Source organism: Urocitellus parryii, chromosome Y (genome assembly GCF_045843805.1).
Source record: "Urocitellus parryii isolate mUroPar1 chromosome Y, mUroPar1.hap1, whole genome shotgun sequence".
Classification (NCBI taxonomy): Eukaryota; Metazoa; Chordata; class Mammalia; order Rodentia; family Sciuridae; genus Urocitellus; species Urocitellus parryii.
The window spans coordinates 20,356,611-20,380,514 of NC_135548.1; the positions used below are offsets into that span (position 1 = coordinate 20,356,611).

General features: G+C 47.0%; 1 protein-coding gene across 3 annotated transcripts in view; it reads left to right on the forward strand.

Annotated features, from left to right (window-relative positions):
• The window catches only part of LOC144251079 (uncharacterized), a 43,217-nt gene extending 21,624 nt beyond the window's left edge, over positions 1–21,593 (forward strand). The window contains exons 4-5 of one of the 3 annotated variants that reach the window (XM_077794205.1): positions 18,566–18,667; positions 20,753–21,593. In XM_077794205.1, the coding sequence (XP_077650331.1) occupies positions 18,566–18,667; positions 20,753–21,284 (634 nt within the window). In that variant the 3' untranslated portion in view covers positions 21,285–21,593. Of the gene's footprint in view, positions 1–9,122; positions 9,629–18,565; positions 18,668–20,752 lie in introns of those variants that run through there. The other 2 variants (XR_013342624.1, XR_013342623.1) reach the window with 2 other exon arrangements.
• The last annotated feature ends 2,311 nt before the right edge of the window (positions 21,594–23,904 follow it).

The following is a 23,904-nucleotide window of genomic DNA, read 5'->3' on the forward strand; positions in this document are numbered from 1 at the left end:
CTGGGCTAAGATGGGACACTGGGGTTTGTAAATTACCAGTTAAGTATAATATAAAGCAAACTTTGAGAACACTGCTTTTTCCCCACATGAAGAACTGTGTGCATACAGATGCAGAAGTACACAAATCTGCAGCATAAGGCTCCTTGAGATCCATAGATTAAATGCACTGCAGTCACCAGCACCCTGGCTAGGAACACCACCAGCCTCCTATTTCTGCCTTCCCATGTGATCACAGCCCTGCCATCCTAGCATGGAGGAGTCCTCCCTGCTGAGATATCTCAGTATGGAGAATGGAGAGCCCCTCTCTCCTCAGAGTCCCTGCTTTGACAACAAGTGCACTGGAGAAGTTTGAATCAAGTGGGAGGCACATGGGCAGGCTCCCTAGATGAGGCCCTATTGAAGGGAATCTACATTTCCAATGGAACAGATGCTTCAGAGAGAAACTGAGAGTGCCAGCTCTGAGAAGTGGTTCCACTTCATGCAGCTTCAACCAGAAACAAACCTCAATGTGCTTACAGAGAACAAGACCGTTCCTTCAATTGGAAGCTGCCTGCACAAAATGCTTCTGTTCTGCACTTCCGAGCTTTTCTCAGCCAGCACGTTCAGACGATGTTTACACCCAAAGTGCAAATTGTACTACCCAGAGATCCCTTGGGACATCACCAATATTCACGTGGAACACTGGACTGTTGACAAGATTAATGGCCCAGAGTTTCATTGAAATATTTTTCTCAAATTTTTTGAAAACTCACTGGAAACGAAGGTACCCATGAGCAACAAACTCTGCTTTATACAAGACACAGAAACTTCTAAGTAAAGCCCGTAACTGCTGGCTCTAAGAAGGATTCCAATTTCTACTAGTTCAACCAAGCCCAAATCCCAATATGCTCTCTAGAAACACTTTTACATCCTTCAATTGAAGCTGTTTGTACACCCCCCTTCTCTTCTGCACTTCACTCTCTTCTCATTGAGCACATTCAGAGAACAGTTCAGGCTCAATACCCAAAGTGTGCTAGCAGGAGAGCCCTTGTACCTCAGAGCACTTGCTCAGATAGGAAGTGATATGACTGATGGGTGGGTCAATACCTCAAAGATTCTTTGGAATCCATTCCTCAAACGGATTCTGAAAACTATTTTGAAGTTGCATGACCCTGTCTCCAATGACCTCTGCTTTATTGAGTGCATAGATGGTTCCAAGTGAAATGGTGCCATCAGCTCTGACAAGAGGTTCTGCTTCCTGCATGTTCAACCAAGGAAAACCCGCCACGTGTTCACTGAGAACAAATCTACTTTGTGCACAAACTTTTTCTGTTTGCCCCCTACAAATGCATCTCAGGATGCACACCCAGAGCACATATCCTGCAAAAAAACATGAGAAAGTATCATTGCAAAAGTCCACTCTGGTCTAGCATCACCAACATTGATTAGAAAATGAATTGCACAAGTTTCATCTTATCCCCTTGGTCTCCTTCTTCTAAAAACTCATTGAAACTGCAGGTACCTGACAGTAACCAACTTGCCATTGACCAAGAGCACAGTTGCTTCCAATGGAAACTGGGCCTGCCAGCTCTCAGAAGCCATTGGATTAAGGCTACTTCAGCCAGGTACAAAGCTCAATGGGCACGATGAGAAAAAAGTCATTTCCTAATATGAAAGCTGCTTGCCAAAATTCTTCTGTTTTGCACTTCCAAAATATTTTCAGGAAGCACACTCAGAGCACAGTTTCAGCCCATATGCAAAGAGTGCTAGCAAGAGAGCCCTTGGACCTAGGTTCAGCAACTGGAGGAGAACTGTGGGCCCACTGGGAAGAGCAATTCCCCAAGGTGGATTGAAATCCATTGCTCAATTGTTTGTCACAGAATTCACTTGAAATCCAAGTGCCTGCCTGCATTGAACTCACATTGACCAATTGTACAGATGCTTCAGAGGGAAACTGCCACCTCTGAGAAGCGGTGGTTCTTCATGCTAGTTTAAGTAGTGACAAACCCCAATGTGCTCACTAAGAACAAAATGAGCTCCTAAATGTTGAAGCTGCTGAGAGACTGCTTTACTTTTGCACTCCCAAACTACTCTCAGCAAGCACATTCAGAGCCGAGGTCAGGCCCAAAATACAATGTTGGCTGGCAAGAGAGTCCTTGCGCCCAGGATCACCAATTTTGAGAAGCCAATGAGGACTGCTGAAAAGATCAATTCCACGAAATTCCATGGAAATCCACTCATCAGACTTTTCTGAGAACACTTAAAAAGAGGGTTTCTGCATGCAAGGAACTCTTGGTGATAGATGGCAATGTTTGCCAAATGCAAACATACCTACCAGCTCTGAGAAGCCATTCTCATTCACACTGCTTCAACCAGGGAAAAATCTCCATGTGCTCACTGAGAACAAGTTAGCTTGTGCTACTTGAAGCTGCTTCTGCAAACAGCTTCACTTCTGCACTTCTAAACTGTTCTTATCAAGCACATTCAGAGCACAGTTCAGGCATGAAACACAAAGTGTGACAGAAAGAGATCACCAACTTGCAGGAGGAAAGAGGACCAGCTGAGAAGGTCCGTTCTCCAAAGTCTCACTGACATCCATTTGTCACACTTGTTTACAACATACAGTTGAAGTGGAGGTGCCCACATGAGTGAACTGTTTTGGATCAACAGCACAAAAACTTCAATGTGAAAGCATGCCTGTCACCTGTAAGAAGCAGTTTTGCTTTCTTCTAGCTCACACAGGAAAAACACCATGTGCCCACTTATAACAAAGTTAGTCCTGCAAGTTGAAACTGCTTGCAGCAAATGGCTTCCATTCCCCACTTGCAGCCATCAGTGGTTGACAGATGGCACAGAGGCTTCAATGTGAAACCGTGAATGCCAATCATTACAAGTGCTTCTGACACTCTAATTCAACCAGAGGCGTCCTAAAGTGCTCAACGAGAACACACTTTGTTCAGGCAAGTGGAAGCAGCTTGCACGAACTACTTCAGTTAGAAAATTCCAAGTTCTTCTCAGCACCACATTCAGAGCACAGTTCTGGCCCAATAGAAAATGGGTCCTACCACGAGGATCCTGTATCTATGATCACTTTCATAAGGTAGCTTCCCAACTTCTGTGTGGAAGTGTGTTTCTCCTTGGCCCTTACACTGTTGTGGAGACCACTAGGAGTTCAGCATTGTGCAGGATCATCTGACCCGGACTTTTTGCAAGACCGGTACAACCCTCACACATGCTCAGATGCTACAGGACTTTTCAGACCAGTCCAGGCAACAGTAGGCATCCATTCATTGTCTGCAGTCTAGAGATTCCTAGATACATGGCATTCATTACCATCAAATGCAGAATTTTCATCAAAAATTATATATATATATATATATATATATATATATATATATATATATATCATTCCAACTATATATATATCATTCCAACTATATATATATCATTACAATCTGAATCAAGAAAATCGGAAATTTCCCCAAATCCAAAGAGTGGATCCCCATTGTGATGCTACCAGTGGAAAATTCCACAGCTGACCTCATGAGATGGTTCACAGTCAAAACACAGCTGCATGAAAAATATTACATGACATGCCCTTCCTGCTATGTGAAAAGTGGCATGTGAAGTACACATCCATGTCTTCCTCAGACATGGGTTCATTTGCAAGACACCTTGTGCAATTGAAAATACTCCAAAAGGGGAGAAATCAGAACCACGTCTCCAAAGTATTTCAGCAGAGACCAACTCCATCTGTCTATCTATCTCTCAGTGAGTGTGTGTGCTCTTGTGTGTGTTTGTGTGTCTTTGTTTGTGTTTGTACCATGATAGCTGATACTTCATTGCCCCCATTGGAAAACTGACTCAGATAATGCCATCAGCCAAACTCCTAAAAACCAAAGTTCTTGCTGATAGAATGAAACATTCCTTCCTGTTGGTTTGGATGTGTCCTTTAGGAATCACTGCTACATTTAGTATACTCAAATCATCAGAGTAGATCAGGTAACAAAAACATATATATTTTAAAATAATCATATATTAATGGAAACAACAAATACAGGATAGAGTAACAACTGTGTTACTAAACAAGGTCAAAGACAATGGCAAACTATAGATTCAAACTTGGAAGCAAATAGTAATCAATGTAAATATTCCTGGGCTGCCTCAGCCCCACCCAGGCACACAGCAGCAGAATGGTTTTGCAAGCATCCTCAGGAGGACTGGAGCCTTCTTTGCAGGATGAGAGGGAGGTTGAGGCTGGATCCACTCATCATTCTTTTGGGAGAGGTTCCTTTTCCTCAGCACAAAGTTGGATTTTTTGTGAGGATTCTTGGCATAAAATACGTTGGCCTGTGCTGAAATCCTCAGCTCTGGGGAGAGAGGGGTGTACAAAAAGAAGGTGGCACTCAGGAGGTGCTCCCTAGGACACCCCAACATCTGAGAGCCTGTGCCAGAAAAGGCCAGAGCCACACACCTGAGAGCTCTCCAATTCAGCACCAATACCAACAAAGACAGACTCCACAGTCCTCCCTGAGGAAGAACTAGGCAGAGCACTTCAACAGACCTAATGTCTGTTCCTACCAAAGGCTTTGGACTCCAGAACATCTCAGGTCCTCTTGCATCTGCCAAAGCACACCACTAGATTTACATCTGAAATCTCCCACAAAAGGCTCCTGTGCCGAAGATTCAGTCCCCACATGAGCCATCTTCATAGGTGGGTTTGGAGGGAAGCTTTGGATGGTGAGTGCTCTAAAGTCAACATGAAATTCTCATTCAAGATGAATACACTTCTGGGAGGTGGGAGGGACTGGAAGAAAGGTTGAGCATGGTTGGAGGAAGACCTAAACAGGGTTGCGCCCTGGGCAACAGTACCTTGTTCCTGTTGGCTCCACTGAATCCTCATTCTCCAAGTAGAGGTCCTCCTTCTCCTCTCCATCTTTATCTCTCTCTCTCTCTCTGCCAGCCTCATTCTCTCTCTCCCAGTCTATGCCTCTGTGGCAAGGGCTGAGGAGCTCTCCACTGCTACACACTAGAGCTTTATGGACAGCCTCAGTGCACAACCAAAGAGAATGCTATGAAACCCAGAGAAAAGGCCCAGGATTCCTCCTCTGAGTTATTTGCCACAGTGAGGACAGGCTGACCAGCATGGATACCACATTAGAGCCATGCTTCTGCATTAGTGGAGCCTGCCTCCATGTGAACCAGGCTTCTGAGAATGGAGGCCACATTTCAAATGCTGCCCTTCTGAGAACAATGGTTCCAAAGACCAGCAAAGGGACTGCTTCCCTCCAACATGGTGTATGGCCCAGTGGTGCCATGACCTCAAGTGGGGGAATACAACAGCCTGCTTCTCCTTCCTCTGAACACCTGTTTCCTGTCACCCTCCTCTAAACCCTCCTTCTGGGTTGGATGTGGGGATCTCTGCTATGAATTTCTTAGGCTACCAAGGCCCCAGACAGACTTCCTCTTCCATAGACTCTACTAACATAACAGTAGGTTAAGTTAGGAGACAAGTGATCCTAGAACTCATAGGGATGGTGGTCTTCAGTGTACATAGGCTGGGATAATGGCTGCTGTGGTGTTTGGCTCACAAAAACCAACCAACCAACCAACAAAACAGCACTGGCATTATTATCAGATGAGCTCTGTGGCTACGTGCTCAGGGAGCCCTCATCTGACTTTAGTTAGGGATCACAACCTGGCTATTGTGATCACTCCTTGGCAAGTGGACTCAGGTCGGAAGACCATGGAATTTATGCAAAAACAAATGATTCAGGCTGTCTCCCAGGCTGTGTTTTCTTCCCAATTTCATCCTGTTACTGCTTGCTAGAATCCTGGCAATGCTCTGCTCAGGCAGTGGTTTTCTGGTCACACAGAAGGCTTTCAATAGTACTGCTTCAGTCCACAAAATGCCAGTTCCATCTTTAGCCCATGCATTCCCATGTTCCTTTGAAACCACTCCTATCCCAGACCATGAAAGCATACTGCTCCTGGAAAGAGGCTTTTCTCCTCACTCCTCAATAATGTCAGCTTTGTATGCCTGTTCATGTCCAGGGGAGGGCACCTGGTGGGGAGCCACAATATCCACTGGGGTATACTATTGGACCTCAAGACCTTCCACCAGCAGAAGTGCAGTTGTCTTTGTGCACGAACCCAACACACCTGTTGGAGTGTTCTTGGGGGTCAGAGACTACTCTTTGGTGCTAAGAGTTGACCTGAGTCCACATCCTGACCCTTGCTCTCTGCCATCTGATTGTCTCACTTACTCTGACGGCGAGAGATGATTTGTCCCAGCTTGTAGTCCTCCGGATTCTCCTGAGTAAGCAAGTGTAGGTCGAGGGCGCTGCGGATGACGACAGGAGCCCTATCGTGGCAAGTCACCTGGAGCAGCATGGGAGATAGGCCTTCAGGAAATGGGCCTTGAAGTGACTACTCAAGGACAGTGGGCAGGGGCATTCTGGAGGCACTTCCACTCTAAATACAAGGGCAACATCCATGACCCTACTACCTGAGGCTGACCTCCTGCTCATCGTGTGGGCTCTTCCCATAGGCTACTAGCCCAATCCTTATACATAGGACTTCCTGGGCCTGCCATTGCTCTTTGTGGAGCTGCACTCCTCTCGAAGTGAAAGGACTCCACTACCTGCATACGGATGCAATCTCATCCCACAAGTTGGGAGGAATGGGACAATAGCCTCCAAGATCCCAGGTCTGCCCGAGGATGCAGGCAGCATTGGGAATGGCCTAGGCACAAAACCTAGAGGCTTTGGTCTGGATTGCCAGGGCCAAAAACAGACCCAGGAACATGACCACACACAGGAGTGCTGAAAGATAGCCACAAGAGCTGCTGGCCTCCAGAGGTTCAGTGCTGGCTGGGATGTAGGAGGGCACCTCATCCGGCGAGGGTGGTCATTGGGTTACCTGGACATTTAGTGTGCTTGCTCCACACATCCATATCTCTCAGCTCCTTGTTCAAGGAACATGCAGAACCTCACACTGCTGTCCTCCTCCATAGATGTCAGCATCCCATACAAGGGAACCTGCAACCTAGGTCCTATCCTATTCTCATCTGTCACCCATACCTGCCCCTGCCCTTCTGGACTGCATGCTGCCACCTGACACACAGACTCCCTCAGACATGGCAGTGGACAAGCTGCTGCTCTCCCTCATCTCAGCTCCAGCCCTTCACAATCACCTCTCCCTTCTTGATTCCCATCTATCTCCTGATCATCCAGAAGCTCCAAATTCAAGAGGGCATGAGTAGTCCATGGTATTGGACCAGTGTCTGCTCCGCACCCAGGTGTAAGCACCAGGGGACACCCCTGATCCCAGGCTTACCAGAACATTCTTGGCCATCCTTGGACTTTGTGTTTCTAAGTGGGCACTAATTAAGCAGTTGTCTCCCACCTGCTTGTGGGAAAGCGGCCTGGAGGACTTGCAGGTTGATTCTGAGAACTGTGGGGGATGGAACATCAGCAAACCCAGAAACAGAAAGCCACCCCAGCCTGTCAGTTGGCTCTATGGGCTTCTAGCACATATGTCCAGGTGCTGAGGCTTCTTATTTCCTCAGGTGGGAGTGGAATGGCAGCACAAGTACAGCTTGAATAAGGTAGGTGCTTACCTCCTTTCCCTTGACCTGGGGGCGTTTCCTCACGATGAAATATTTTATTCCTGGATTCATGGACAGACACACGAGTGAGTGGTTAGAGACCTTGATTTCTGCAGAGCGAAGTGGAGAGAATTGTTAGGTGGCACTCAAGGATTATACCACAAAACACCCACAACCCCTGAGAGTCTCCACCAGGCCCACCACACTTTGGTATTTTGGGACCAAGGCCCACTTTCTCTTGGCTGTGAGTTATCCTGAGCCCACTGTGGATCATGTCTCCCCACTGTCTGATTGTCCTACTTACTCTCATCCTCAGACATCATACTCAGCAGCTCAAAGTTGTCCACATCCTCATGCTGCAACAAATTTTGGTCCAAGGCCCTGCAGATGAGGCTTGTCACTGTCTCCTGACAGGTCACCTGGATCAGGGTGGGACAAATGTCATCAGAGAATGGCTTTTAGAGGAGCTATCCAGAAGACTGTGGTCAAACATTCAGGAGAAATCTCAGCTACATACACAAGGGCACAATCTTGTTATCCTGCTACCCAAGTGTGTCCTCCATATACCCCCTGGGTTCTTGCAATGTGCTACTAGAACAATCCTGGTACAAATATCTGCCTATACCTGCCATCTCCCCTCCCCCTGGGGAGCCACATTCCACTCAGGTCAAAGGACCAAACTGCCTATGCACAGACACACTCTCAACTCACTGAGATGAGAGCAATGGGCCAGGGATCTGTGCACCAAGTGTGCTCTGGGATGCAGGCGGCCTTTGGGGGTGGAAGAGGCAGATGGCACTGAAAATTTTGGTCCTGACTGCCACTACACAAAACAGACTCAGATACAAGAGTGTGCACTTGAGTGCTTCATGAGAGCTTTGTGAGGCCCTGGCCTCTGGAAGCTCGATGCGGGTCTGGTTGTAATGATGTACTTGACCTCAGCACTGGCAGTCACTGAACATGTCTCCTCTGCAGCTGGACACCTGCAGCATTAGCGTGTCTACTGCACATCCATAGAAATTCTGCCAAGAACCCCTTTAGCTCCGGATTTACATACATGCAAAGGCTAACATTCTGAAGCTTTGGCATGACCCCCAGGGGATCCCGACCCCAAATTCCTACACCTAGTCATGCTAAGGAGGTTCTCTTCCCTGCCACCAGGAACACATCCCCTCCTACACATGTGACAAGTCACTGCCACCTCCTCTGCTCCAACCTCACTCATTGAGAATACCAAGTTCTAGGCACTGCAGCCTGCAGCCTGCACCTTGGACATATCTCTGCCTTCATCTGTCCACAGCACTTCCGTCTGCACTTCTGGCCTGCAAAACCCACAATACACAGGCCCACTCACCACTGGAGCTGGGCATGCTGATGCTCTCCCTCCTCAGGTCAAGCCCTTAAGACGGACCTCTCTCTTCTTTATTTCCCACCATAGCCCCGGGGTTGGCTGTGTCTCCTGCCTTCCACTGTGTGGACACCCAGGAGGCAGCCCTGCTGTCGGGCTTACCAGGATGCACTTTGTCTCCCTCAGGCTCTGTCCCTCTAGGAGGACGTGAACAAAGCGGCTGTCTTGCACCTGCTCGCTGGAGTGAAGCAGTGAGGAGCTGCTACTGGTGACTTTTCTCATGCAGCACTCATTGCTTTGGGTGGCCTGGGGCAATGATCCTGCAGCCACTGCAGAGCTGCTGCTCACAGCTGCTGGGGTCCTGGATGCCACTGCCACAGAAGGCTCCAAGAACTGTGGGGGATGACAACATCAGCAAAGCCCAGCAACTGCACCACACCCAGCCTGGCAGTTGGCTCTGTGGGCGTTCTACAACATCCATCCAGAACCTGAGGTTCTTGTCCCCTTGGAGGATGTGGAGTGGCACCAGGAGTAAAGAGTGAAGAAGGTGGCTGTTTACCTCATTTGGCTTGACCTTCAACGACTTGCTGGCAGCTGTTTCCCGAAGAAGAAAGTTATAATCCACTCCTCCAACCAGGTAGTAATATACTTTCCCATCAGCAGGGATCCTCAGCTCTGGAGAGGCAGGGGCAGAGGCGTGGTAGGTGACACTCAAGGAATACACTACCCAACATCCCCCACAACTGAGAGCCTCTGCCAGCTCAGGTCTCACACACAGACCTGAGAGCCCCCAAATCCAGCTACTGTTCCACCAAAGACTCCCCACTGATTCCTCCCTGAGGACCCTCTATGCACAGGAGGTCCACTACAGGAACACCTTTCAAGGAAATAGCCCCTTGTACCCCAGAACCTCTTAGTTCACGTTGGACCCACCAAAGAGAAACAGCTAGACTTTGTATCTGGATTGGTCCCCAAAGACCCATGTGTTCAAGGTTTTCTCCCCTCTGCAGCAATGATCACAGGTGGGTTTGGGGAAAAGCACTTGATGGTGGGTGCCTCCACCTTGCCAGTGGATTCATCCACTCATACAGGGCTACACTAATTTGAGGGGTATGGTTTGGAGGTGTGTTGAGCATGGGTGGAGGATGTCCACAGCAGGGCTGTGCCATCCAGAGCAATATATTTGTCTTGAGTTCCCCACTTCTGTATTTCCTCCTCATGAGTATAATTCTCATTCACATTTTTAATCAATTTATTGTTATACTTCTTGTTCAGCTTGTGTTTCTCCTTCTTGTTCTTGTTCTTCTTCATCTTCTCCTCATGCTTCTTCTTATAGTCATCTTTACCTTCTTATTCATGGTCTCCTCCTTCAACTTATTTTCATTTTTCTCCTCCTCCTCCTCCTCCTCCTCCTCCTCCTCCTCCTCCTTCTTCTTCCTCTCTCTCTCTCTCTCTCTCTCTCTCTCTCTCTCTCTCTCTCTCTCTCTCTCTCTCTCTCTCTCTCTCCCTCTCTCTCTCTCTCTTTCTCTCTCTCTCTCTCTCCAAGAAGAGTTTACAAGCTGTGAAGGGTTCTATTCTACCACATACTTCTCTCTAAAAATGGCCTCTGGTCCTAAGTGGACTCAGTTTGCAATGAATAGAAAGATTGAAAGCCAGAAATGATTCTTCATTGAACTGCTTTTCTCATGTACTCATCTAGGTCAGGAAAGGCTGCCAAAGTAGGCACCCTGTGGTTGTCTGTCTTCTTTGACACAAGACAAAGAAGCCTCTCTTCTTGGCCCCACGTGGATAATAGCTTTGCAATGCCTCCTCAGGCCAAGGAAAGAAAACATGATAGGCAGGTCCACAGCCCCTGGGGAACATGAAGAACCTGCAGATTTATGCCTCATCATTACACTTTGTTTTGTGCACAAGTCTCACCATAATCTTCCTGGGCATTGGGTCAATGCACACTGTGTTTGGGCTCCCAGTTATCGTGAGCCCACTGTGACTCACTGCTCCCTACCCTCTGATGGTTCCACTTACTCTGATGGTTTGAGACAATTTGCAGAAGCTCGTAGTTTTCTGGATCCTCCTGCTGGAGCAAGTGAGCATCTAAGGCCCTGCAGATGATGACTGGTGTGCTGTCCTGGCAGGTCACCTGAGCAGGGTTGGAGAAAGCTCATCAGAGAGGGAATTTGGGAGTAGCTACCCAGAGGACAGTGCTCAAGGACAATCAGAGACAAGAGAGCTCTCAACACAAGGGCACCATCTTGTTACCCTGCTACCTGAGGCCTTCATGTGATCATGTGGGGTCTTCCTATGAGCCTCTAGTCCAATCTTGGTACAAGAGTTTGCTTCAACCTGCTATGTCCTACAGGGACAAGGGAATAAGGACCAAAAGGCTTTGTACAGACACACTCTAGTCCCATCAAGATGGGAGGAATGGTCCAGTGGACTTCCATATCCCTGCTCTGGTCTGGGATGCAGCTGCATTTTTGTGTGGACCAGGCACAAACCCTAGGTGCTTTGGTCCTGACAGCCAGGCACAACACACACCAGGACTCTTTAATGATAGGCATGGAAGTTGCTGGGCTCGAGAGTGTCAGTGCTTGCTGGGGTGTCAGGAGGTTTGGACCCAGCAGGTGCAGTGGTTCAACATGGCTCCCCTGAAGGTGGACACCAGAGTCTCATGATGGATACTCCACACCCAGGAAAATTCTGCAGAGAGACCCGCTAAATCTCTATTCACATACATGCAAACTAGGACACTAATGGGCCCCTCCAAGACCCCCAGTTGTCTATGACCCACACCTACTCACCCTAATCATTCTACAATAGCTCCCTTCAACAACCAGCAACATATCCCCTCCCACACACAAGAAAATGACTGCCAACTCCTCTGCTTCAACCTCCACGGTTCAATATACTCCTCCTCAATACCAAAATCAGTAGAGGATGGCCTGTACCCTTGATATTTCTCTGATCTCCTCTGAACCCAGCACTCACTCCTGCACTTCTGACCTGCACACCCCAAAACACGCAGGCCCACTCACACCCAGACCTGGCATGCTGCTGCTCTCCTGCCTCTCTCTTCTTCATTTTATGCTCTCCTTCCTGACCTTCCGTAAGCTCCAGTTCAAGAAGACAGGCCTAGTCCAAGGTGTTTGCTGTGGACTTGGTCTTCCCCAGTGTGGGCTCCCAGGAGACTCCCCTGCTTGATGACTCACCAGGATGCTCTTATACTGTGTCGTCCTTTCATTTTCCAGGTAGACGTGAATGAGGCACCTGCCTCTCACCCGCCTGTTGTACTGGGGCCATGGGGAGTACCCAGTGGAGACCCCTGATGTCCTGGACTCCGGCTCTGCCCCTTCCCTGGGAGAAGGCTCTGACTCTGGGGTTGGCTTAGGAGCCGTGACAGGAACTGAGCTTGTAGCTAGAGGAGAAAAGATGCCAACATGACTGCCTTGCCCTGACCTTCACACAGACAGACAATACCCCTGCTGCCAGGAAGAACTCAGACCCTTAGCCCACACAGGACCTCTTTGCAGACTGGTGTCACTTCCTGAATGGACAAAGGCTTATCCTAATTTCCAGCCCAACACCAGGCATACAGACTCCCTGCAGTGGGACAATAGTCACACCTTTCCTCATATACCCTTAGGTACTCACCACAGTCCGCCTGGCTCTCAGGCACTGCCTGGCTTGATATGCCATCTTCAGTTGGGGCCAGGAGGTGGTATGCTTGATGCTCCAGGTACAAGCCAACCAGCAAGAGCCCCATATATGGCAGTAGCTGCTGCAGACTCAGAGAGCCTGGAGGCTGATGGGAAGCCTCGGAGTAGAAGTTCACCCAGGTCCCCAGGAAGGAAGGTGACGCACTGTGGGGAGGCAGGTGTGGAGTCAGCAAAACCCTGGCCTTGCCTTCGCCATGGCCTCCAGAGAAAACCTCTGACCCTACACTTCTGAACTGTCCCTGGTTCTGAACACACCAGTCCACCTCAGACAAGACACAGTGGCTGTACCGGCAGGGACAGGACAGGTTGCCACAGGCAAAGAACCTTCAATGAAGGAGCGTTAGATCCATGGTATGACCAGCTCTCCATTCCTCTGGGCAGGCCTGACACTCTTCTTCCCCTTGGCTACGTGCTCTCCAACCTGGAATGCATCTTCCGGGAGTGTCTGTCCTCCTGCCCACTCTTCTCGGGGCTCAAGAGACACCTCCTCCCCTGGCATGGGCTGCAATGCTACTTCATTCTCTGTGAGCTCTCACTGAGTCCCCCTGAGTAGTGGTGGACCTCTCTTTTCCCATGAGTGCAGACCACATCTCTGTGGCCCTGGGGGAGGACAGGGAGGTGTAGTGTGGGGGGATCCCTTGTCCCAGGGGCTTCCCAGAGGACCATGACTCCACCTACAACTCCCCGCCTTACCCCTCCTACTGTTGAAGCCCCACACCTTACACTGCAGGCAGAAAACTGAATTGGGGAGAGCAGTCTTTCCTCAGCCTTCCCAAGTCAAATCACCTTGCAGGTCCCTATTCTGGAAACAGGAGCCCACCCTCTTGACCCCAAGCCCATTCCATGTTGAAGTTGGTCCAGGGGTCCACCATAGTCACTGAAGAGGACAACGTGCAGTTATGCCTCATGGAGTCAGGGATGCAGTCACATGTAGGATATGTACTCATGGCACCTGCAGTTTTAGGCTGACCCCCATGAAAAGGGACACAATGGCAGTCATTTGCACCCCATTTTTCACTGAATTATGAAACGTGACTGGAAACGTGTCTTCACACAGTGGGTGCTTTCTCCATGTTCACCAGTGAATGAGCCCAAACTGCTGATTCCCACATATCTCTGGGTATGGGAGCTGCCATGTCCAAAGCCCCTGTCCAGCTATGTCCCAGCTAGGATGCTCTGTCCCACTATGTATACTAACATGTCTTTATTAACCCAAAAGTGCTTTTCCCAAGGCCTGAGTTTTGAGATGCTTCTGGCACAGATCTACGTTCTTCACAAAGCCAACATCAACCAGAAAGGCCACCTGGCCTCGCTGAGTCCACCTGGGAATGAGCACAGTGCACACCATTGAGCTGTGGTGCCCAGTGTGTGGGGACTGCTCCACGGACCTCTGTGGATCAGCTGGAGTCAGGATGGTTTCTCTGCCTGAGAGGGAAAGTTCACTCCCCTTGCAAGGCTGTGGCAGGCACCTCCAGGACTCGTCCCATTCGGGGCTGACATTCCACTATGAGTGTGGTCCTCTATCTCATTAGGTATCACAAACCTTTGGGTCCCTGAGAGGTACATGGCAGCCCCAAGACCCAGGCATGAGGGGGCTACACACTTGGGCTTGGTGGTCTGCTGCTTACCTTGGGAACAAGAGATCCAGCACCTGCTGGGTGGGGATGGAATCCCAGGAGATTAACCCCCATGTTGCTGCTGAAATGTAGGTTCCTCCCACCAATGACAGGCAGGAGCTCATTCCTAAGCTGGTCCTGCCTGTAAGGTTCAAGGCTCTGTACCCTGAAGGGCTCTTCCGTGTTCTCATCATTTTCACCCTGGGTTGGAACCAAGAATGGTGGGTTCAAAATGGAAATGGTGACAAACAGAAAAATGACTTGTGCCAATACACTAGAGTCAAAGCACAATGGGACAGTTCCCATCAGTACAAACACACACACACACACACACACACACACACACAAACAAACACAAACACACACACACACACACACAAACACACACACAGAGTAAGAATAGGAGTCCTTTGTCATTCATCAGGGATCAGACTAGAGGGCCTGCTGGGCTCACCTGCCCTGTGCTACTCACTGTTACTCTTGAGCTCCTCTGCGACAATTGACAGAGGATCTGGCGTCTAATATGAAGCCTCACCCAGTGTAACCACAAAAGGGCTAGTTGGCCCCCCTGAGATTCCTGGGAGGCTGAGGCTCGGCATTGTTTGCAAGGACAGGGGAACATCCTTCTCACTCCAGTGTCTCCAACCAAATGAGCTCGGATGGCTTGGTCAGTGAAGTGGGTGCCTGGATACCAGGGTTCCATGTTCTGTTTGATCCATTGTGAAGGCAATGATGTCATTTCCTGTGCCCACACCTGAGCCTCTTTTCACATAAGACCACTTTCAAAAGCCCTATGGGCTGCTGATTTATCCTCCATGCCTACCATCTCAGGTGCGCAGGTGTTCACCAACAACTACCCAAATACCCCCACCAGCATCTGCCCTGCTTGGTGCCACTAGAGTTCCAGCTTGGAGCCTTCAAAAATGCATTTACAACCAGTCCTTCCCTCTCAGCAGCTTTTGGACCCTGGTCCCATCATTGTGCGACTCATGGTGTGCCCAGTCTTTTCTGGAAAGTAGGGTAGCATCTAATCAGGGATTGGTGTCCCCGATTCATACATAGCATATGGTTTCTATGAAATCCAGTGAGGGAGCAGGAGTAACGAAGCTGATTGCATAGATGACCTCAGGGAATACTGACAGGCCAAATGAAAAATATGTTCCAGCTAACCATTGGTATTTGGGCTTCTCAGCCCAGTCCTGTTTTTAAAAAAGGTGCAGATAGGCAGTGTTCATTAAAAAAATGTCTGCCATTTAAAAGTGGGTAATTTAAATGGCATCTAGTTACACATCTGATAGAATGGTCTGGCAACATATGAATTTCATTCTAACAACAACAACAAAACATAGAAAAAAAAGTAGACATAAAGATAAAACCTTGTCTTCACCAGGATGCCTAGAAATAGGTTTTATTTGGCTCATGCAAATATCTTTCAATAGAACTTCTAATTTCTGAATGAACTCATTCAATTTTATAATGTCTGAAACCCTCTGTGAGCATGGGAAGCACTGCTGACAAGACACCAGAGGTCCAGAGCACTTGTGCCCCCTGTATGGGTGTCTCTTGGCTATCACCAAAGACCATTCCACTCCCGGGGCAGCTGAGAGCAAGCTGGGCCTTGGAGCAAGGATTAGTGCTTCAGGTATAGACTATGCAAGCAAGGGACAATGTCTTTAATAAAACTAAAATTAAAAAGTCACTTCGAAAAAAAAATTTAAAAAGAAGAAAAAAATAAAGTCAAGTAGAGGAACGGGCAGAGGCATCCAGAGGAAGCCCATTTTCACAGGTGAAAATCCCCCAATGAAAAGCATCAGAATAGATACCAAGAAAAATACCAACAAAAAGAGTGTGCTCCCACTATGTATCTACTCCACTTGCAAAAGTTAGAAAGCTAGATAATACAATCCTGGCCACAGGTAGAGCTATTCAGAAGAGCCACCTGGCAGTGCTTAGTCAAAGAAGTAAACATGCACACTTTGACCTAGAAATTCCACCTGTGTGTAAACCAGGTGGTGCCTAAGCAGTTTCACAAGGGGACATGCACAGGGAAATTTATCCTCAGGTTCCTTATAGAGTTGTCTGTGCTTACAGAAGGTTGAGGGCTGTCAGGGTGCCCACAATTGGGAAAGTAAAATGCTTAAAAGGTAATGGATGCCAACCTGGATATATTAATAGAAATCAATGAAAAACAATAGATTGACATGACAGTAAAATCCCTGAGTTCAAGTTCTTGCTAGCCTACCTCCCAACAATCATGCTTGGTTAAGACACTGACATACTTCAAGGCAAAAAAAGGAGAAAATATAATGTCATTATTACTTTTCTTAAATGCAAAAAAGGAAATGGTAATATTTACCCAGCCATGACCTGTTATGCATAATATGTGAGATTATTGTGGACATGTTGGTAAATGATTATCTACTCAGATACATTCCGTGACTCACCAAATGCAAAGGTCCATGAAGAATTACCGTCTGTACACATGAATTCTTCGTCAAAAGCCTTGAGACAACAGGGGCTTCACAAAATGGCTTCTTGGCAATTTGATGAGTGTGTCCTCGGACAATGCTTCCACCTGAAAGATGTCACCAACTTGTTCTCATTCACATTTCCACAGTGCCCCCAAAAAGAAACAAAGTCTGATACTCTATTGAGTGAATCCTCAAGTGGACCAAACACCATACTTCCTTCCATATTTTAGAATTAACAAATGCAACTTCAACTCAATAACTTGCATTAGGCAACATGCAACCACAACCTCTTACACATACTCTTTTACACACACACGTGTCCTAGGTTCTGATCTAACTGTCCATTGAGCAGTCAGAACACGTGCTACTTCACATTCCTTACAGGCGACCATCCCATTCTCTGCCAAGCTGAATACAAATCCCTGGTCACAGGAGAATGGAAGCCTATCTCCCACAACAACATGCATCAGGAAACATCGGGGTTCTCAATAAAAACTCCGGGGACACCCTTTTGAAAATCACTTAACCCCTGAAAAGGTGCCTGCCATTCTCCTTGCTGTGGGGGGCGGCGTATTTGAGTCGATTTTCAAACACCTCTTCACAGTTGAGGACATCACTGCACACACACAAAATAACAACAATTATAATTATCATTATTATATTATTATTATTTTAAAAAATCACTGCAGAATGGCACGGAGTAGGGAAGCTGCTCAGGACAGGACACCTGGGAAGCTGAGAGAGTGCTCCCCTCACCAGGACAGAGTAGCAACCCCAGGGGCAGTCCCCAGAGACCCACCTCCTCCAGCCACACCCTACTGCCTACAGTTACCACCCAGTTAGTCCCCACCAGGGTTCAATGCACTAATTAGGTTAAGGCTCTCCTCACTTGCACTGTCTCACACGGGAACTTTTGAGGGACAGTAACAAACCATCACATCTGTGAGCTACAAACATCTGTACCGTCACCCTTTCTCATAGAATGTATTCCTGAGCTGTCAGCCCTCAGGCCTTCTGTAGTTTCATGGATTGGAAATCTCACTTATAAATGGTGCATCCAACTGAACACACTGCTCTACAGGGAGTCAGGTATTTCTGGTCCTATATACACTAGACAGAGAGATGTTGAGGTCCTACTAGGTGTCAGGTACTGTTCAACATTCCAGGATACAACACAGACCTGGCCTTGGCCTCCCAGAGTCTGTCATTTAGCTACTTGTTTATGTGTAGCCTGAGATTTAGCAAGCTTTGAGGGGAAGGTAGGGATGTGTGTGTGTGTGTGTGTGTGTGTGTGTGTGTGTGTGTGTGTGTGTGTGAAGATTGTCACCATTCACAGATTACATTTAACTAATTAGTATTGGGACCATCAAAGGCAAATGAAACAAAACCTCTTCCCCAGTGCAAAAGAGGGGAGATAGGGTGCATACTCAAATTTTAGTAATTTTATAGGTTACTTCCGATACACTGTTATAATTTTCTTCGGGTCTCTATGGTTCTACCCCTCATAAAAGAAGTCTGTATTTGTTGTAGAGAGATCTTTAAATAATATATTGTGGAAAACATCAAAAGATAATGCCTTGCTTAAGAAAATAGCAGGCATACTAATGACCATTATAAAACACTGGGGTTTTTAAAGTCAGCATCCTATTTTATACACAGTCTACTTCTAAGAATTACGCTTCCCACCTGGTGTGGTGGTGCAAAAAATATGTGGTTGGCCATTATTTTTCACATCCAATGGACTGTTTTTTTTAGTGTATTGATGTTATATTTTTATGAACAAAACTTCAGTTTTCATGAAGTCCAATATTTCTATTTTTTTCTAGTTGCCTGTGCTTTTGGCATCTTATCAAAAAAAAAAAAATCATTGTCAACTCCGGTGTCCTGAATCTACTGCCCTATGTTTTCTTTTGTAGGTGTTGTATTAGGTAAGAGTTCAACTTCATTCTTTTGCATGTGTATGTCCAGTTTTCCCCAAAATGATGTGCTGAAAAGACTGTTCTTTTCCTCACTGAATGGTCTTGTGTCCCTTATCAAGAGTCATTTGACCACATACACCAGGGCTTACTTCTGGGCATTCTATTCTGTCCCTTTGGTCTCGGTTTGGCATCCTGTCAACACCGCCCAAGGAGCAGAGGCCACACAGTGGGCCCCAAGCATGGTAGGCAAGTGCTCTGCTGCTGAGCTCCACCCCAGCATGCCTTCAATTTTAAGCCATCTGGAAAGCCCATAATAGCAAACTTTCCTTGTTTCCTGCTTCCCTGCTTGCTTGATTTCCCCTTCTCGCCTTTCTCTTTTTACTCTCTTCCCATCCTTCTTTCTGTTACTGTCTTTCCCCCCCTCTCTTCCTTTTACATTTGGCTTGAAACTCAGAACTGAGGAGGCTCAATAAGGCGGCTTGTTAATGATGCTGTCTGATCCAAGTTGAAATCTCTCAATTTTTTTCTTGATATTTGATCACAAAACTGGATTCACAAATATTAGCAGAAAAAAAAAGAATTCAGCATTTTTTCTTTCCAATCTGAGCAGATTGATTCCAATCAGAGTGATTCCAGCAGTAAGGGCTTTATCAATAATGACAGCTTGAGCCCTTAATGATCAGCCCTGACTGGACATTCTTACAGCCATCCAGACCTGCCCAGCCCACATCCGTGGTGCTGTCACCTCCAGAAGCTGCTCCCTGCTCACGACCTTGAGTGCACTCTCATCTGGTGATTCTAGTTGCTGAGGCTTGCTTCCTCTTCTTGCTAGCTCAATAAAAACCCACCATTAGCCAGTCCAGTGCCGGGGCTCTCCATTGGTGTTCGCACCACATGGCCATCACTCTAGCCCTGGAGACAAAGATTTCTACTGTTTAGGACCAAGAGAAAGGCCCTAGCTCAACTGTCTGCTTCAAGAGAATGAAGACAAGCCACAGATTGAGAAAACTTTGCAAAAGACATTTTAATAAAGGATTGCTACTCAGAATATACAGAGAATTCTTAAAATGAACTTGGTAAGAAAACAAACCTTTTGGTGCAGCCTGTGGGTCAAAGGCCTGATCAGATAACTCACTAAAAATGGCAAACAAGCATATTAAAAGATGCTCCACATCAGATGTCATCAGAGAATTACAAATTAAAACAATAAAGAGACATCACTGGGCACCTATTAGAATGGTCAAAACCCAGAACGCTGACAGTACAAAGTACTGATGGAGCTGTGGAGCAGCCAGAACTCTCTTGTATTAATTCCTGGGGCAAACTGCAAACTAGTAGACAGGCAGTTGGGCAGTTTCTTACAAAACTAAACATATTCTAACTGTACAATCCAGCAATTGCATTCTTTGGTATTGACCTAGAGGGGTTAAAAATGTGTATCTACATAAAAACCTGCAAATGATGTTCGCAACTTTATTCATAATTGCCAAAACTTGAAAGCTAACAAGATGTCCTCAGGATAAGTAAACTGTGGTTCATCTAGACAATAAAATAATCCTTAGTACTAAAAAGAGGCCACAAAAAGAGGTGGATGAAATTTAAGTGCAGATTGTTAAGTGAATGAAGCAAATCTTAAGACTATATACTGCATTTCAACTAAAAGGCAAAACTGTGAAGACAGTTTAACAAAAAAGTTCCAATGGTTGCCAGAGGGAAAGGGGAGAGCCCTCTGGAGGAACAGACAGGGTAAAGAGGGCACAGAGGATTTTGAGGAAAGGGGAAAACAGTCTTTTGTGACACTATAATGGTGATGCCTGCCATCCTGGGTCTACCCAAGCCCTCAGAGTGCCCACCGTCATGGACTGTAATGTGAACCATGAACTTTGGGTGGTAAAGGTGCATCGCTGTAGGTTCATCAATCCTAACACATGTAACCTCCTGTGGGGGAGTTGGTGGGGCATGGGCAGGGATCCTGTGGGAAGTCTGTACTCTTTGCTCAAATTTGCTGAATGTAAAACTGCTCTGGAAAAGAAAATCCATGTTGAAGGGGGAAAAAGAAATGTCTACAAATCACCTTTTACTCCTTGTCACTAGGATGGGCCTACCTTGGAGCAAGGACTCACCTGGAGGAGGAGGCTTTGAGGGGGAAGCAAGTGAGACAGCCAGGCATTTTCCAGTATGCGTGTCACTGGAGAAGTTGGGTCACCTGCACCCTACAAACATCGTTGGCCGTCCCTCATCCAACATGAGGCGGTGGCCACGGTGCTCCTCGAAATCTTCAGGCTCAACCCACAGCTACTCAAATCCACCAAGGGGACAAGGAAGATGGTCAGCTCTGCGCTCTTCCTGGGTATTAGGAGACCTTGCAGGGCATTTGGCTGGCTTGGGTCACGCCAGCACCCTTGGCCCTCACTTGGGTGTTACAGTCCGTGATGACTGTCTTCTGGTGAACTGCTGCTGTCTCTGGGTTGAGCTCTTCTCTTTGTACGACACCCCCGCCACACCAGCCTCTGCTCCCAGAGTCACATTGGTCCAATGTGACTCTGGTTCGACCAATCAGAGCCCTGTATTCCCCTCCCACAGCGATTGGCTTCAGGAACTAGACGACCAGAAACCATACCCCTAAACTCTTCTGTCATTTGAGCCTATAAATTCCCTCTGACCTGAGTGGTTTGGGGTTGGATTTGCGGTGCAGATTCACCCACAGGAAGCCTGGCACCTGCTAGGGGGTGCCCATGGAAGGCAGCTGGCGAGACACAGGAGCCTGTCCCTTGGCCTCGGGGTGTAGGCAGCTGCTTCTCCTGGAAGCTTCTGGAAGAGAGGTAGCTAAGAGGCCAGGTAGAGTGGGATGCCTGAAGGCAGGACAGGTCCATGAGGGGCCACCAGAGTGAGCCTCCCAACGCTCCAGATCCGCCTCCACAGATCAGGCCTCCACCGTGACCCCCCTCTGCACCTTTTCTGTACCTCCTTTTCCTCCAAAGTAATAAAAACAGTTTTGTGTTCCTTCCCATGTGTCGCTTTTCAAACTCAGCCAGCTCTTTCTCATAATACCCAGCACTTTGCAGTCTGCTTTCTCCTTCTCCCTTCACAGCCCACCAGAGCAAAAGTCAGCTCACCCACCCCCAAATCAGCGCTCTCGTACTACCCCAGGATTTCTGGAACCCTTGCCCTGAGAGCCAGGCTCTCACTGACCACCCTCAGCAGAGGCCAAGTTTCCCACATGCTTGGCAGTCCTCAGCTCTGGTGGTGCACTAAATCACTCACAAATATTGGACCAAATACTGGTTCTGGACCCCATCCACAATTAGGATTGAGTTGCTCAGGCACCAGGATGTCATGAATTCCCCAGGTGACCCAAACGGGCAGCTCCGCAGTGTGAGTGTTTAGTTTCTGGGGCTCTGTCATCATGGCTCCTTGCACCTGCATGAAGAACTTAGTGAAAAGTCCAGACACAAAGTCTCAAAGAACTTTTAAGACTAAAATCTTCCAGTGGATTCCACTGTACATGGAATGTTCTAGAAGGCTCTGCATGTCTTGACCGTCTCTCCTATTGTAGCCTAGGGGTTCCCTCCCATCCCCCCCTGCTCCTGGGGACCTCCTATCTGGGGCCTGATTTTCACTCCTCGGTCAGTTCTGGGCTTAAACACCCTTCTCAGGAGGCCTTCAGTGACACCTGGCTGAAGTGTTTCCTCAGCAGTTGCTCCAGTGAATTATTTTGCTTTATTTGTGCTTCATGCTTTATTTTCATAACATTTAGCACTAGGTAAGGAAGTTACCTTGCCTTTTTCTGTGTGTAGGTACTTAATATCACTTCCCACCCACCCAGCCACCCCCAGAATTTCACTTGTATCCCCAGCATATGGGATCCGGAAGTAGAACCTGTGTTCACTAAGTAAATAGAAAAGACCAGAGGATCTATTTCTCATCTAGAAAAGTAAGAGACCCAGAATAGCTAAAGCAATCTTTAGCAAGAAGAGTGAAGTAGGTGGCATCACTATACCAGACCTTAAACTATGCTATAGAGCAATAGTAACAAAAACAAAATGGTATTGGCACCAAAACAGGCTGGTAGAACAATGGTACAGAATAGAGGACACAGAAACAAGCTACACATAACTACAGTTATTTTATATTAGACAAAGGGGCCAAAAACATGCATTGGAGAAAAGATAGCCTCTTCAACAATTAGTGCTGGGAGAACTGGAAATCCATATGCAACAAAATGAAATTAAACCCCTATCTCTCACCATGCACAAAACTCAACTCAAAATGGATCAAGGACCTAGGAATTAAACCAGAGACACTGTGCCTTTTAGAATAAAAAGTAGGCCCAAATCTCCATCATGTCTGATTAGGCCCCAACTTCCTTAATAAGACTTCTATAGCACAAGAATTAAAATCCAGAATCAATAAATGTGATGGATTCAAACTAAAAAGCTTCTTCAAAGAAACAATCAGTGAAGTGAATAGAGAGCCTAGATTTGGGGAGCAAATTTTTCCCACATGCACATCAGATAAAGCACTAATCTCTAGGACATATTAAGAACTCAAAAATATTAACACCAAAAAAACAAATAACCCAATCAATAAATGGGCCAAGAAATTGAACCGACTCTTCTCAGAAGATGTTAATTAATCAACAAATATATGAAAAAATGTTCAACATCTCTAGCAATTAGAGAAATGCAAATCACAACTACTCTAAGAGTTCATCTCACTCCAGTCAGAATGGCAGCTATTATGAAGACATAACAATAAGTGTTGGCGAGGATGTGAGGAAAAAAGTACACTCATACATTACTGGTGGGACTTGCAAATTGGTGCAGCCAAAATGGAAAGCAGCGTGGAGATTCTTTGGAAAACTTGGAATGGAACCACTATTTGACCCAGCTATCCCTCTCCTCAGTCTATACCCAAAGGACTTAAAAACAGCATACTACAGGGACACAGCTATATCAATGTTTATAGCAGCACAATTTACAATAGCTAAACTGTAGGACCAACATAGATGTCCTTCAGTTGATGAACAGTTAAAGAAACTGTGTGATACACACACACACACACACACACACACACACACAATTCAGCATTAAAAGAGAATAAAATCATGGCATTTGCAGGTAAATGGATGGAGTTGAGAATATAATGGTAAGTGAAGTTAGCCAGTCCTCAAAAACAAATGCTGAATGTTTTCTCTGACATAGGATTTCTCTGATATAAGGATGCTGATTTATAATGGGATTGGG